The 15,324-nt window shown below is 38.7% G+C and overlaps 1 protein-coding gene across 1 annotated transcript in view; it reads right to left on the reverse strand.

Annotated features, from left to right (window-relative positions):
* The window catches only part of AFF2 (ALF transcription elongation factor 2), a 763,943-nt gene that overhangs the window by 304,777 nt on the left and 443,842 nt on the right, over positions 1-15,324 (reverse strand). Inside the window, exon 4 of the mRNA XM_077487656.1 lies at positions 2,968-3,012. Within this exon, the coding sequence (XP_077343782.1) occupies positions 2,968-3,012 (45 nt within the window). The remainder of the gene's footprint in view (positions 1-2,967; positions 3,013-15,324) is intronic.

The following is a 15,324-nucleotide window of genomic DNA, read 5'->3' on the forward strand; positions in this document are numbered from 1 at the left end:
TTGTGTTTTTAAAAGTCCTGCTTGCTGCATTTTTTGGCACATGTTTGATGCGTGTGTAAATTACCCTTTCACGCTGCTCAGTTTTTGATGTGATTTTGTTAAGAAGTGAAGTGTTCCATTTTTTTTTTCCACTTTTTTTTAACTGAGCCATATCCGCCTCCAGGACTTCTCCTGAGCCTCGCCCATTCTCTGAAATTCACTACCCCAATCTGTCAGACTGTCTCCAAATGTATCAACTTTTAGGAGATCCCTGAAAACTTTCCTCTTCAGAGAAGCTTATCCTGCCTCCATCTAACAACTGCCCTATTTTCTCTATTAGCTCATCCCCCACAGTTATAACTCTTTTGTATAACTTGACCCTCCCTCCTAGATTGCAACGAGCAGGGCTCTCTGATTCCCCCCCCCCCCCCCATGTATCGAATTGTATTGTAATTGTACTGTCTGCCATAATTTTGCAAAGCGCTGCGTAAACTGTCGGCACTATATAAATCCTGTATTATAATAATAATCATAACTGATCAGTGTGAGAAGCTCTAATCGCTGGTGTGTAGGTAGCCTAAGAATATATACTTCACCGGTCTTCAATTATTAAGCCAAAACTAGTAACCACATATAATCCAACATTTGAAGGTATAAGAAATGAGCCTGGTGTGGATTGAAGGGGGAACCCCATGCCATTTTTTTCATCTTTTTCTATTGCTGGCAATAGTATTACATTTCCGGAAAGTTAAATGTTTTTTTTTCTTTACAAATGTCATATGTTTTGCTGCAGTAGGTTCTATACATGATACAGACTAAGGGGACCCCCAGGCACAATATTTAAAGGTATTTTTCATTTTTATTGTTTTCATTTTAAGCATGATTACAGTCACTGCTCTTTTTAAAAAAAATTTTTTTGCATTGGTACATGTCCCCCATGGTAGTACCCAGACCACCAATAACTTGCATATAAGTTTTCAAAATGGGGACTTTTGATTTTCTAAGTTCGAGTCCCATAGACTTCAATGCAGTTTAGAGTTCTTGCTATGTTCGAGAGTTCTGGTGCGAACTAAACTGGGGGGGGGGAGTGTTTGGCCCATATTTACTCCTACACAGCTACAGTACAATGAATGAGTATTATCACCTTAGAAAAGTAAGAGTGTTATTGGCAGAATCAGTAACAGGAAAAAAAAGCCTAATAAAATAATTCTGCCGCCACATCTAAATGCATCAAGGAAGGTTGGTTTCCAGGTGGAGACATTTTGTATACAGACAGTGGAGTGTGGCTGATAAATAGTTTTGATATATTTTTGATACGGAGAAGAGACAGACTGCAGTGACCGCCACCCAAATTGTTCATGTACAGGAGGGGTGAGTCTTGAGCAGAACTGTGGATTTGAGTATGTCTCTAATAACCTGGCAGTTTATTCAGTCCCATGCCCATGCCAGCACAGGACATTGGTGATAACTAAGGAGAAGTAAATAGCCTTTTCTCTGCATTGGCAAATAGCTGGGCAACACTGCCCAGGGCAGCTCAATGGGGTTAGGTGTGAACAAACTCTGTCAAAATACATTTTTACCTCATGCTGGACACTGAAAGGAAAAGACAATCCAGGGTCTCTACTATACAGTATACTGATTAAATTAATCCATGTTTTAGTAACATATTGATCATAAAAAAAAAACAATATAATTAAAAAGGACCAATTTAAAAAAAAAAAAAATGTCTTACTATAATAAATACTGATTGCATGCATGTGTGTTTGTAGATATTTATCCCTAGCTAAGAAATAATTTGGGAAATAGTTCAGTAACAGGAACTTTTAAAGTTCCTATATCAATATTCTTGCATGCTGTTTTTTATATACAGACAGTATACAACTCTTGGGAAAACCCTCCTGGGATTGGCGTGCATGTTAATATTTTCCAGGTGGCAGTGTTCCAGTCCAGCTCACATCTAGTCTATTTAAATATTTTGAGAACCTGATGTCACCAAGATTTATTGCCAAAATAACGTATTACCATTTGTTCTAAAATAGCGCTCTAGCACAAATGCACTATAAATTAAGTACTACTGCTATCAAAAAAGTCCCTTGTAAAGTGTGTGCTTTTCCATGGAGGAGCTAGAAAAAATAGGTGTTTCCTAAAGTGTATCTAAGTCCAATACCAACCATTTATTGTATATTGCAGTATACCAAACCTTTTACTTTTTTAAACAAATTTTCACCTGGTGACCCTGCCAGTTGCACATTTCGTGTCCTATAGTGACAACACTTATTCATCATACTGTGTGTATGAGGGAAGTAGCATTGTCAACCTATGAAGGGAATACAGTACACATACCCTTCCCCACTTCTTCACAATAAAGGGGGAGGTGTTTTAACATCCTCAGAGAGAACTAAAAATAATGCTAACTGATAACAGGCAGTACATACAGAGAAGATGATATAATAAAGGCAAATAGGCTGTTCACTTTGCAATGGAAACTTCTTTTAGCTTAGTGAATGTGGTGAAAATTCACTTTGCAAAGAATATCCAATTACATGCAAGGGAAACCAAAGAGTATTTTTACTTGCACATGATTGGATGATGGAAGTCAGCAGAGCTTCACCTCATTTACTAAGCTCAAGCAAAATTCCTTTGCGAAGTTAACAGCTTATCAGCACACAATATTTCAAGCAGGATCAACAGATCAGTTCATTTTTTTTAATTGTTAAGGTTTACATACATTGTAATTTTCCTAAAATAAAACATTTTCAAAGAATAAGTCAACTAAAACTGATTTTCAGTTTTGGATGGCCGATATATTGAGCCCATTGCCTGATCTCCAAGAGAGATCTACCATTTAGATTACAGTATATTTGTTATTTTTACATTTTTATAGAGTTTATACTACTAATATAAAGAATTGCATAAACAATCTATGCATTTTCCATTCTTAAAAAAAAAAATTTAAATCTTTTGTATTTTTAAAATGTTCCAACTTACCCGTAAGATTTCTTCAACACAGCTTGGATCATTTGGAAGACTGACCTGTGTAAAGAAATAGGATTACTATTGTTAATAAAGGACAAAGTGAAAAAAGCCTACAAAACAATTTGAAGAAAACATATTGTTCAAAGACAGTTCACATGGACGCAACTAGTGTCTCATAAATACAAATGTAGCCATACATTTTCAAAATACATGAGAAGGTGCCCGATAATATTGAAATGATGCTCCCAGCAGATGCACAAGTGTACTTTGTATTACCTTGCAATTATGAACAACTTTAACTGCACTGTTCTTAAAATCACTATTTTGTTTATGGGTATGATTCCTTTTCACTCTGGCATTGAAATTCCATAAACGGAGATTTCCTTTTTGTTGTACCAAATAGTTGAACTCTATTTATACACATTAAATACTTATATATTACAGCATGAATTGCAAGACTTGATATTCATAGACCAAACACATGCAGTCACTCAATCAATTTAAACTAGCAAAGGGATGTGAAATGTTAGGGTCATTTAGAGCACTTGCACGGTACAACACTCCCCAGCGCTCAAATCTGCTTGTCAAAGAGAGTACAATTTAAATCATTTTTTAGGTTTTTAATAAAATCAGGTCTAGGTTACACACATTTGCAGATATACTGTATGTGGAAGTCACATATCTTAGAACTATCAAAGAAAGTTACCACTGAGGTCGTTCTCAACACTCCACAGAAACTGCCCTCCAAATTATTTACTAATGGCTAAAACCATTGGTCACTATTCTGTACTCCTACTCTGACTGCACTCTTCACTGGCTCTCATCCTACCTTTCCCACTGCATCTTCAGTGTCACTTACAATTCTACCTCCTCCTCTCCTCTTCCTTTGTCTGTTGGGTTACTCCTTCAGTCTCCTTATGCATCACTAACTTATCAACAGACATATCAGTCTAGATGTCACACCACTTTCTCAAACTCATTCTATTCAAAACCGAGCTCATAATATTTCCCCCACATGCCTGTTCTCCGTTTTTTTCTGACAAGACCGACGGCATAACTATCAACCCGTCCCCACATGCCAGGTTGCTAGGAGTAATCCTGGACTCTAAACTCTCCTTTCGGCCCCACATCTAATCACTGTCCAAAGCTTACCATCTTAACTTCCGCAACATCTCCAAAATATGCCTTTTCCTAACCAATTACCGTATTTATCGGCGTATAACACAGACTTTCTTCCCCTTAAAATCAGGGGAAAATCGTGGGTGCGTGCTATACGCTGATCCCCCGCTGATATCCCGCTGATTGTGAGTGGAGGAGCGAGCCGCCGAGATCATAGCTGAGTGTACTCAGCTAGACTCGACTCCGCTCACAGTCACACCCAGTCCTGTTCTATGATGGACATAACAAAGGGACTGGGCGTGAGCGGAGCAGAGTCTTGCCGAGTATACTCGGCTATGATCTCGGCGGCTCTTGGCTCCTCTTGGCTGCTCTCGGCTCCGCTCATAGTCATGCCCAGTCCCGCCATTGGACCTGTGTTATGTCAATCATAGGGCGGGACTGGGCGGGACTGCGAGAGAAGCCGAGAGCTGCCTAGAGTGGCCGAGAGCGACCGAGTGCAATGATACTGGAGCAAGACTACACCGACAAGTCTGCATATGACACTGAAGCAAGACTGCAATGACAAGGCTGCAATGACAAGGCTACCCTGACCCTGACAAGGCTGCAATGAAAAGGCTGTAAATGACACTGACAAGTCTGCAATGACACTGGACAAAGCTGCAGATGGACACTGATAAGGCTGCATTGATGGGCATTTAAATGTAAGCTTTTTTCCTTAACCACTTAAGGACCAGGCCTCTTTTTCAGACTTGGTTTTATTCCATGTTTAAAACAGTTTTTTTTGCTAGAAAATTACTTAGAACCCGCAAACATTTTATATTGTTTTTTTTCTAACACCCTAGAGAATAAAATGGCAGTCATTGAAATACTTTTTTTCACACCGTATTTGCGCAGCGGTCTTAGAAGCGCACTTTTTTTGGAAAAAATTCACTTTTTTGAATAAAAGACAACAGTAAAATTAGCCCAATTTTTTTTTATACTGTGAAAGATAATGGTATGCCGAGTAAATTGATACCCAACATGTCACGCTTCAAAATTGCGCCCGCTCGTGGAATGGCGTCAAACTTTTAGCCTCAAAAATCTCCATAAGCGACATTTAAAAAATTCTACAGGTTGCATTTTTTGCGTTACAGAGGAGGTCTAGAATTATTGCTCTCGCTCTACCGATCGCGGCGATACCTCACATATGTGGTTTGACCACCGTTTTCATATGCGGGCGCTACTCACTTATGCGTTCGCTTCTGTGCGCAAGCTCGTCGTAACGGGGTGTTTTTAAAAATTTTTTTTTTTTTCTTATTTATTTTAATTGATTTTATTTATTTTTACACTGTTTTAAAAAAATAAAATAAAATGGATCACTTTTATTCCTATTACAAGGAATGTAAACATCCCTTGTAATAGAAAAAAGCATGACAGGTCCTCTTAAATATGAGATCTGGGGTCAAAAAGTCCTCAGATCTCATATTTGGGCTAAAATGCAAAAAAAAAAAAAAAGAAAATCTGACATTTAAAAAAAAAATATACCTTTAAGAGGTATGGGCGGAAGTGACGTTTTGACGTCGCTTCCGCCCTCCTATGGTATAGAGACGAGTGGGGGCCATCTTAGCCTCACTTGTCTCTATGCCCAGCAGACGGAAGGACCCGATCGCCTCCGCCGCTACCGACGGCTCCGGTAAGCGGCGGAAGGTTCGGGAGGGCGGCGGGAGGGGGGGTGGCACCTCTCCCGCCGCCGATAGCGGTGATCTCGCGGCGAATCCGCCGCGGAGACCACCGTTATCGCACAGCCGACCGCCGCCTGAAGAGATGGATATCTCAGTTGTGGCAGCAGCTGCTGCCGTTACCGAGATATCCCTCTTCAAAAATAGGACGTACATCGTCGTGCGGCGGCGGTTCCCCACAAAGCTTCTAATTCACTTCCTGTTTATCTCTCGCCCCAACTACTGCGACTCCATTCCTCATTGGATTACCTTTACATAGGCTATCCCTCTTTCAGTCCATCATAAAGGAAGCTGCCAGACTCATCCGCCTTAGCAACTGTTCAGTGTCTGCTACCCCTCTCTGCAAATCTCTCCTTCAGCTCACCCACTTAAATAAATTCTAAACTCTAACAACTTACAAAGCCATCCACAATTCTGCCCTGGCTACATCCTTAACCTAGTCTTAAAATACCAACCAAATAGTTATTTTTGTTCCTCCAAGACCTGCTCTCTAGTTCCCCAGTCACCTTCTCTCATGCTCGCCTCCAGGACATCCCCTGAGCCTCTCTTATCCTATGAAATCCCCTACTCCAAGCTGTCTATCTCCTTATCTGTTTACTTTTAGGTGATCCCTGAAACCCTTCTTTTCAGCAAAGCCTATCATGCCTTTACCTAAGAACTGTATTTTTATTTTTCCCTATCAGCCCATTCCCCAGAGTTTTTAATCATTTGGCCCTCCCATTTAGATTGTAAGCTCTAATGAGCAGGGCTCACTGATTCCTTCTGTATTGAATTATAACTATACTGTCTGCCCTCATGTTGTAAAGCACTGCACGAACTGTTAGCACTATATAAATCCTGTATATTAATAACAATGATAGCAGGGTTGTGTGCTTGAACTATTGATATTGTTCACCTGATGTAAAACAGTTGCAGTTCCCTTTGAAATAAACTAGTAGTGACCTGTTTACTGAATATAAGAGACAATTATACTGAAAAGGCATATGTTCTAGGTCTGTGATGATTTACCAAACAGTGAAGGATAAGGATGACATATATGGAGATTTCATCTTCAAATAAAAGTCAGCAATGGTATCTACATGTTTTTATCCTAACAGGTTTCATTTAAACTGGAACGTCACTGCAACAGAGCACCACAAACTAAAACCACCATTTAATTTTTAATATTCCAAACAAAATCACCCTTTCAACCATGTATACATGCTTTATTTTGCTGAGAATTCAATTGAAAAACTATCCCCTAGCATTTCTGGTTGTGGCCATTTTCGAATAAGGGCAGATGATTTATGTAGTATTTACTTCCTGGAATCCATCTCCCCCTATCTCAGGCATGAAGGCAGTAGGGTGTGTTCAAGCGAGAAAACCCCTTCCCCCCTCCTGAAGACTCTTGGGATGTATGGCATCATTTGCCTAGGCCTGAAACCAGGAAGTAACTGAAGAAATGTAAAAAAAAAGTTTTAAACAAGCAAATTTGATATATTTTACTATCTATTTACTAATGATAGTGGTCAATGTTGATTGGGAGAGTAAAGTTCCACTTTAAAGAAGCATTAACAGTAAAATGTTGTATTCTGATGAATGTATTCCGTATACAAATTCAACACTTGTTTACTTTGTTTCCATACATTTCGTTCCTTATTTACACACATACCAAAATAACCAGCAAAAGTTACAGTGACAGGGGACAGGAAAAATATGAAACAATAAAGGAATGAGTATACTGAGTGCTATCATTACAAATACTGCCTGTGTAGAGTTATAATAGTAAAATATATTTTGTGATAGTTGTCCTTCCAAATGAATATAACAAAACAGAAATTAAAATCAAAATGATGCACCCTGTCTTGCAACATGAATACGGAATTTATTTAATTAAATGTAAGAGCTTCTACATTGTAAACTCTCATTCTGACCTGCCGGTCACGAGAAAATTAAAATTTTAATTGATTGTTTTAAGACATATTAAACCAGCAGGTAAATTTGGTCTTGTCCAACATTTGGCATTTAGTTAATCCTACATCCAAGAACTCTTAGCCTTTGTACACATGGTCGGAGATTCCGACAACCAAATCCATCGGATTTTGTCCGACGGATTTTGTCTGAAACTGTTGTATACACATGGTCGGACAAAGTTGTCGGAAAATCCGATCGTTCAGAACGTGATGGCGTTATTTCGTTACGACGGGACTACGTTCAGGCTAGTAGCCAATAGCTTTGATGTAGGAATTTGATCTGAGCATGCGTGGCACTTTGTCTGATCGGAATTCTCTACACATGATCAGAGTATGTTCGATCGGAGCATTTTGTCGGAAAATATTTCCGGCAAGTTGGAAAATTTGGTCCGACGGATATTCCGACGGAAACAGTCCGATGCAGACCACACACAGTTGGAATATCCGACAAAACGCTCCGATCGGACACATTCCGTCGGAATCTCCGATCGTGTTTACAAGGGCTTAGAATTCATAATTTACACTCTTAAGCCCCATACACACTATCAGATTTTCTGCTGATTTTTGTCTTCAGATTTACCAAAACCATGTAGTGCAAGGGCCTGCCTGATTGCATACAAATTGAAACTCCTAAGCTTTGACCTCATATTATATGGTTTTGGTAAATCTCAATACAAAAAACAGCAGAAAATCTGATAGTGTGTACGGGGCTTTAAGGCCCATACACACAATCTGACTTTTTGACAACAAACATGCAAATTAGCTGTTTTAAGGCAACATCCGACCGAGTGTATGCTCCATCAGACAAACTTTTTCAGTTTTCATTGGAGAAATGTTGGCTGCGCGAACAGACAAGCTTTTCAACAACATAAGTCCGATGGAGCAAAGTTCGATCGTGTGTACAGTAAACCATCAGACTTTACAAACACGCATGCTCAGCACCAATGCAAAAGATCAGACAACAATACAGAAGTTGACCAAAGGTGGCAGTAAAGAGCAGAATAACCATGTGATTTGGTGAAAGTTGGCTGAAAAAGTCAGATCGTGTATATGCTTAACAAGTTCAGGGCCAACACCTTTGTACAATGGTCCACAGGAAAGTTTGTATAAAGTCCGATCGCGTGTATGAGGCTTAAAACTGTGACCACTAGGGCCATGTTACACTAAAATTCATAGTGCTCTTAATAAAAATTTCAAAATTGGGCCCAAAGTGTCAATATTTTGTGTGGCCACCATTATTTTCCAGCACTGACTTAACCCTCTTGGGTATGGAGTTCACCAGAGCTTCACAGGTTGCCCCTGGAATCATCTTCCACTCCTCCATAATGACATCACAGAGCTGGTGGATGTTTGAAACCTTGTGCTTCTCCACCTTCCATTTGAGGATGCCCCACAGATGCTCAATAGGGTTTAGGTCTGGAGACATGCTTAGCTAGTCCATCACCTTTACCCTCAGCTTCTTTAGCAAGGTAGTGGCGATCTTGGAGGTGTCTTTGGGTTTGTTATCATGTTGGAATACCGCCCTGGTGCCCAGTCTCCGATGGGAGAGGATCATGCTCTGCTTCAGTGTGTCACAGTACATGTTGGCATTCATGGCTCCCTCAATAAACTGTACACTCATGCAGCCCCAGACCATGACACTCCTACCACCATGCTTGACTGTAGGCAAGACACACTTGTCTATGTACTCCTCACCTGGTTGCCGCCAAACACACTTGACACCATCTAAAACAAATACTTTTATCTTGGTCTCATCAGACAACAGGACATGGTTCCAGTAAACCATGTCCTTAGTCTGCTTGTCTTCAGCAAACTGCTCATGGGCTTACTTGTGCATCATCTTTAGATGAGGCTACCTTCTAGGAAGACAGCCATGCAGACCAATTTGATGCAGTGTATGGCATATGGTCTGAGCACTGACAGGCTGACCCCCCCACCCCCTCAACCTCTGCAGCAATGCTGGCAGCGCTCATACGTCTATTTCCCAAAGACAACCTCTGGATATGACGCTGAGCACGTGCACTCAACTCCTTTGGTCAACCATGGTTAGGCCTGTTCTGAGTGGAACCTGTCCTGTTAAACTGTCCTGACATTAACCCCCCACTGGCGGTATGATTATTCAGATTTTTGATGCTGAAAGCGGTACAATTCTTTTGCATGGAAATTTGGCGTTTTATATTGTAGGCCTGTAATTCTTAAGAATAACTCACTTAAATCTGTCCGAACAAGAGTCTAGTAGACATCCCAGGTATGATAAAGATTGAAAAACAAAATCATGTATTATAATATAATAAATAACTATAAATAATTATATAGAAAAGAGTATTCCTGCGCCAACAGAAAAGGGAGGGATTCCTAGCTATTGTCTAGCTGCACACACTGAAGGGAAATGTCTGAAACCACACAAGCAAAATATATAAAAGAATAGTGGTGTGCTAAATTAAATAAAGTAATTAAATACTAGCTAAAAATATGCAAAATGGATCTTAAGGCAAAATTAACCAAGATAAAATGTATAACATATAAGGCGAATATCAATGCAAAAATACCCAGTGTGAAATGGTGAGTGGATAAATAAGAAAATTCAAAAAAAAATTAATGTAAGCCGACATGCTGGAAAATTTCTAGTGGTGCAAGTAGTGATTTTTTTTAGAGAATCAGCAGTGAATAAGTTCAATAAATAATATACAATAACCGGCATAAATAATCAATGGTGTGAAATAAATAAATAAATCCTTAAATAATGAAAGAAAATAGAATAAAACATTTATATATAAAATCGGCATCAAATATATTCAGAAAAAGTGCAAAATGCATATGCAATAGTGTCCAACTTCAAAAAAGTGCTTTGGTGCCTATAAACATCAAACAGCAAAAAGTGCTATGGGTGATAGGTGTCCCGCGCGGTCCTGCGTGGTAGGTGGATGGATGTCCCCTTACCTTACTGCTGTAAGGTTACAGCGTAGATATATATATATATATATATATATATATATATCTTTGTAATCCTTATGGTCCCCTTTAGGTTTCCTATGATGGCCTCTCAGATCCTGATGGGTATGTTGTCCTGCCTATTTTCGGCAGCGTGGGGTCCCTTTAAGGATGGCCCGGGAGTACTCAAGATGGGCAAGATGGAGTAATTTCATTGAAGTGTTGCATGGAATGGCATAAATGAAGAGGGGGAATACCTCATAGTGTAGTAATTTTGAATGTTTATTTAAAGGTTTAAAACAAGGTTTTAAAATAGGTACACACAAACACAGAGGTAAAACAAATGGTGTATAAACGAGCAGCGAGCTCGATCGAGACGTCACTTCCGGCAGCAGTGTTCATCACGAATCACGTGACTTCATCAGGGGATGAATGATTCGTGACGAAGAGGCCTCGGGACTGCTGCCTACCTATTTTAAAACCCATTGATATAGATTCCAAATTATCAGCATACTAGGGTAAAAAATCTGTGGTGGAAATTGTTGAAAAATGTAATAATATAAAAGGTCTGGGGACTGTAAAGTAATGTGGAATCATCCATATCTATGTGCTTTTCTTATTTACAACTGATGATAGTTCTCAATTTGTACCATTTAACAAACTGGCAAAGTTCTTCTAGTCAATGGTACAAGATAACTAATGTACCTTCTTGAGCACACTACCTATTTGCATCATGGAGACTGGTTATGCTTACTGATCCTTCAACAAATCAAAGTGTGTTGACCTAACAGTAAAACAAAGTTTAAGCAGCCATAATTGCTTACAGTAGCAAACAGTAAAACCCTTTCCATTCCATGAAGTTCAGCTTTGTGGCTCCTCAGAACTACATTATATGGGGCAGACTATAAGAAGGGAAACTTTTACTACAATGTGCCCTCAAAGTAACCAAACTGCACTTATATTACATTGTAAATAGAAAATTGAGGATAACACACAGAGAGCTGTGGTTTATGATGCCTAACTGATTACCAATTAATCTTTACAGTACATTGCATGTGGAGTTAGATAGTGCCCTGCAATGTTATCACTTTGAATATTTACTGGAAATGAAGACACAAGACAAAAAGAACCTGTTAAAGCTAATATATATTTTATGCATTTTGCTTTATATCAATATTTTTACATTTTTACGATTCATTAGAACCAGATATTGCACATTAATTGACATTCCAACAAGGAGTTAGTACATATTGTGGGATACATGGGATGATTAAAACATGATTACATGAATTGAAATTAATAACTGTACAAATTAATGACAAAGGTATCACGGAAATAAGGTAAGAAAAATGAACAAATGAAGAGGAACGGCCATAAAAGATTCATAAATGTGTACACATCGGTTGTTCTTAGCTCTACGCGTTTCAAGGCCTTATAGCCTATCATCAGGAGAAAAATCGTGGTAGTTATCTATAAATGAAAGAAACAATAATATTTAAATATAAAAAAAACCCAGAGGGCCAACCCAGGACATGAGAGGCCCCCCCATGAACTCAATTAGCCTGAACACTTACATGTGGGTCCTCGCAATGGTGGTGCGGCCATGAAATTAGAGTAAATAGAAATATAAACCCTTGGGCAGAAAAAAAACAGCTGTTGTATATGTATTTCAAAGGTGCATATAGCGGTTTGCCTGAAGTAAGCTCCCTTTGCCACCACCACCATTCTAGGCACAGTATGACACTGCATGTATAATGAAGTTTTCCTAAAGCAGGACTCTGCTCAAAGCAGAGAGAACGGTCAATTTACTAAACCACAACAGAAGAAGTATTTATATAACTGGGCATCATTTGCTATGTTTTGCAAGTACAAATTATGTTTTAAATTCCTAAAGATTTTAGAAGTCTTCTAAGGCCGACTATAGATGGAGAAAATTTCTTCCCTGCAACAACAGACAGTGTTTACAGGGGAATCCCTCCAGCCGAGCCATTGGTATTAGATTTTTTTTTTAGTTTCAGAAAGATCAACAACCGATGAATGGATGTAAAATAAAGAAGAATAAAAAAAAAAATCCATGTACTTCTAAAAACTGAGTGCATTGGGGTTGATTTACTAAATCTGGAGAGTGCAAAATCTGGTTCAGATCTGCACAGAAACCAATCAGCGTCCAGATTTTTGTATCAAAGCTTAATTGAACAAGCTGAATTTAGAAGCTGATTGGCTAACATGCACATCTGTACCAGGTGGTTGACTCTTCATTTTTAGTAAATCAACCCCATTGTTTCTTTAATTAATCTAATCTGACTGCCAGGAGGAAGGATAACACTACAGCATATATGTAACAGGTGATGAGTAAAGCTGACTATAGATAGTTCAAATCTGAGCTGGTTAAGCAGAAATTGGTCAAGATTAGAACCATGCATGGGTTCTCAGTCATGATTCCAACAGTATGTATGGGCAGGCTGATTGTACCAAAGTTAATCGATCAATCAATGGTACAACAAGCCTGCCGAATTTTACATGTGATCATGATGTTATAGCTGCTAGCAATAATCACTGTGCTCTCCCAGCAGGGATGGCATGCCCTGCCCCCTACTGGGAGAACGCAATATCGCCATGGGAGGGATTCCCCTGTCAACACTTTCTGTGTTGATAGGGGAACCTATAAATTTGTACCGCCTATTGCCGGCTAAATCATAACTAGATTTCCTGGCACCCAATGCTTCCTCTGATAAAGCCAGGTAGGCAAGCAAAAAAAAAAAATATATATATATATATATATATATATATATATATATATATATATATATATATATACAATTATCCCTTAAATTTACTGCTCTTAAAAAGGTTGGCCATAGAGAGGAATTTATTGTGATATTAAAGGCTCCGTAGCAGATTCAGATAGAATGCTAGTAAACCACTGATCGAATTTGAATAACAACTGAATTTCTGTAAACTTAGAGGTGTTGGTAATTAAAGGAATGAGCTGACAGCCCTGTTGCACATCCGCAGATGCTGGGCGCCACATGCTGTGATTTTTCTGATTTGCACAGTATTATATAAGTTATGTTGTGAATGTACAGTGAAAGAATTACTTTCATCTCTTAGAGAAAATGGAATGACTGAATGATAAAACGTAGAGTTTTCTAACATGCTGGAACATATCTACAATCATCCCAACTCTCATCCTGGCTAGATACTTGCCACTTTTATGCTTATTTTGAAAGGTTTTTTTTATTAGATTTTTATTGCAATAAAAGCCAATCACATGATGAATGGTTCATAGCAATCTGCCAGCAATTAATTCAATAAATGCCCACTTTCTGACAACCAAACAATAAAAATTGAATGAAATCAATGAAAAATGTTTTTTTTTTTCTGGCAGGCATTGCGGCAGTTTTCATCAATATAATTGAGAAAATGCATCATGTAGGCAATCTTAAAAAGTTATTTTTTTTATTTTAACCACTTCGATGTACGTCGGCAGAATGGCATGGTTGGGCACAAGCACTACCTGTACGTTGCTCTTTTTGGGAGGCGGCGCGCTCCCAACCCGGTCCTGAGCTCCGTAACCGTGGCTGCGGGACCAGCGGACCCGATCGCCAATGGTGTCCCACGATCGGGTCACAGAGCTGAAGAATGAGGAGAGCTCTGTGTAAACAAACCTCTCCCCGTGCTTCCTACTGTGGCTGTCACTGATCATCTGTTCCCTGATATAGGGAAAGACAATCAGTGATGTCAAATGCCAGGCCATGCCTCCTACAATAAAAAAAACATAAAAGTCATACATAACACCTACACTGCCCCCTAGTGGTCAACACCTTCACCGCCAGTGTCATTTACACAGGAATTAGTGCATTTAAATAGCACTGATTGCTGTATAAATGACAATGGTCCCAAAAATGTGTCAAAATGTCCGATGTGTCCGCCATAATGTCGCAGTCACAATAAAATTCGCTGATCGCCACCATTACTAGTAAAAAAAAATATTAATAAAAATGCTATAAAACTATCCCCTATTTTGTAAACGCTATAACTTTTGCGCAAACCAATCAATAATTGCTAATTGCGATTTTTGTTACCAAAAATATGTAGAAGAATACGTATCGGCCTAAACTGAGGAAAAAAAATGTTATATATTTTTTGGGGATATTTATTATAGCAAAAAGTAAAAAATATGCCAGGCTCTATCTTTGTTTATAGCGCAAAAAATAAAAACCGCAGAGGTGATCAAATACCAACAAAAGAAAGCTCTATTTGTTGGAAAAAAAGGACGCCAATTTTGTTTGGGAGCAACATCGCACAACTGCGCAATTGTCAGTTAAAACGACGCAGTGCCGAATCGCAAAAAGGGGCTTGGTCCTTTGGCTGCAAATTGGTCTGGGGCTTAAGTGGTTAATATACATATATATATATATATATATATATATATATATATATATATATATATATATATATATATATATAGATATATATATCTATATATAGATATATGGATATCTGTGCATTTTGTAAACAGTGGTATTTATTCATTCACAGCATACATACAGTTACTCCATACACATGTATAGGATCTGAAAAGACACATGCATTTTTTATACCAATAACATTTGAACTGTCAGGTTGGACATATTTTATCTCTGTAG

The sequence above is a fragment of the Lithobates pipiens genome, unplaced genomic scaffold, assembly GCF_037356315.1.
Source record: "Lithobates pipiens isolate NorthernLeopardFrog02 unplaced genomic scaffold, aLitPip1_a1.2 Scaffold_1, whole genome shotgun sequence".
Classification (NCBI taxonomy): domain Eukaryota; kingdom Metazoa; phylum Chordata; class Amphibia; order Anura; family Ranidae; genus Lithobates; species Lithobates pipiens.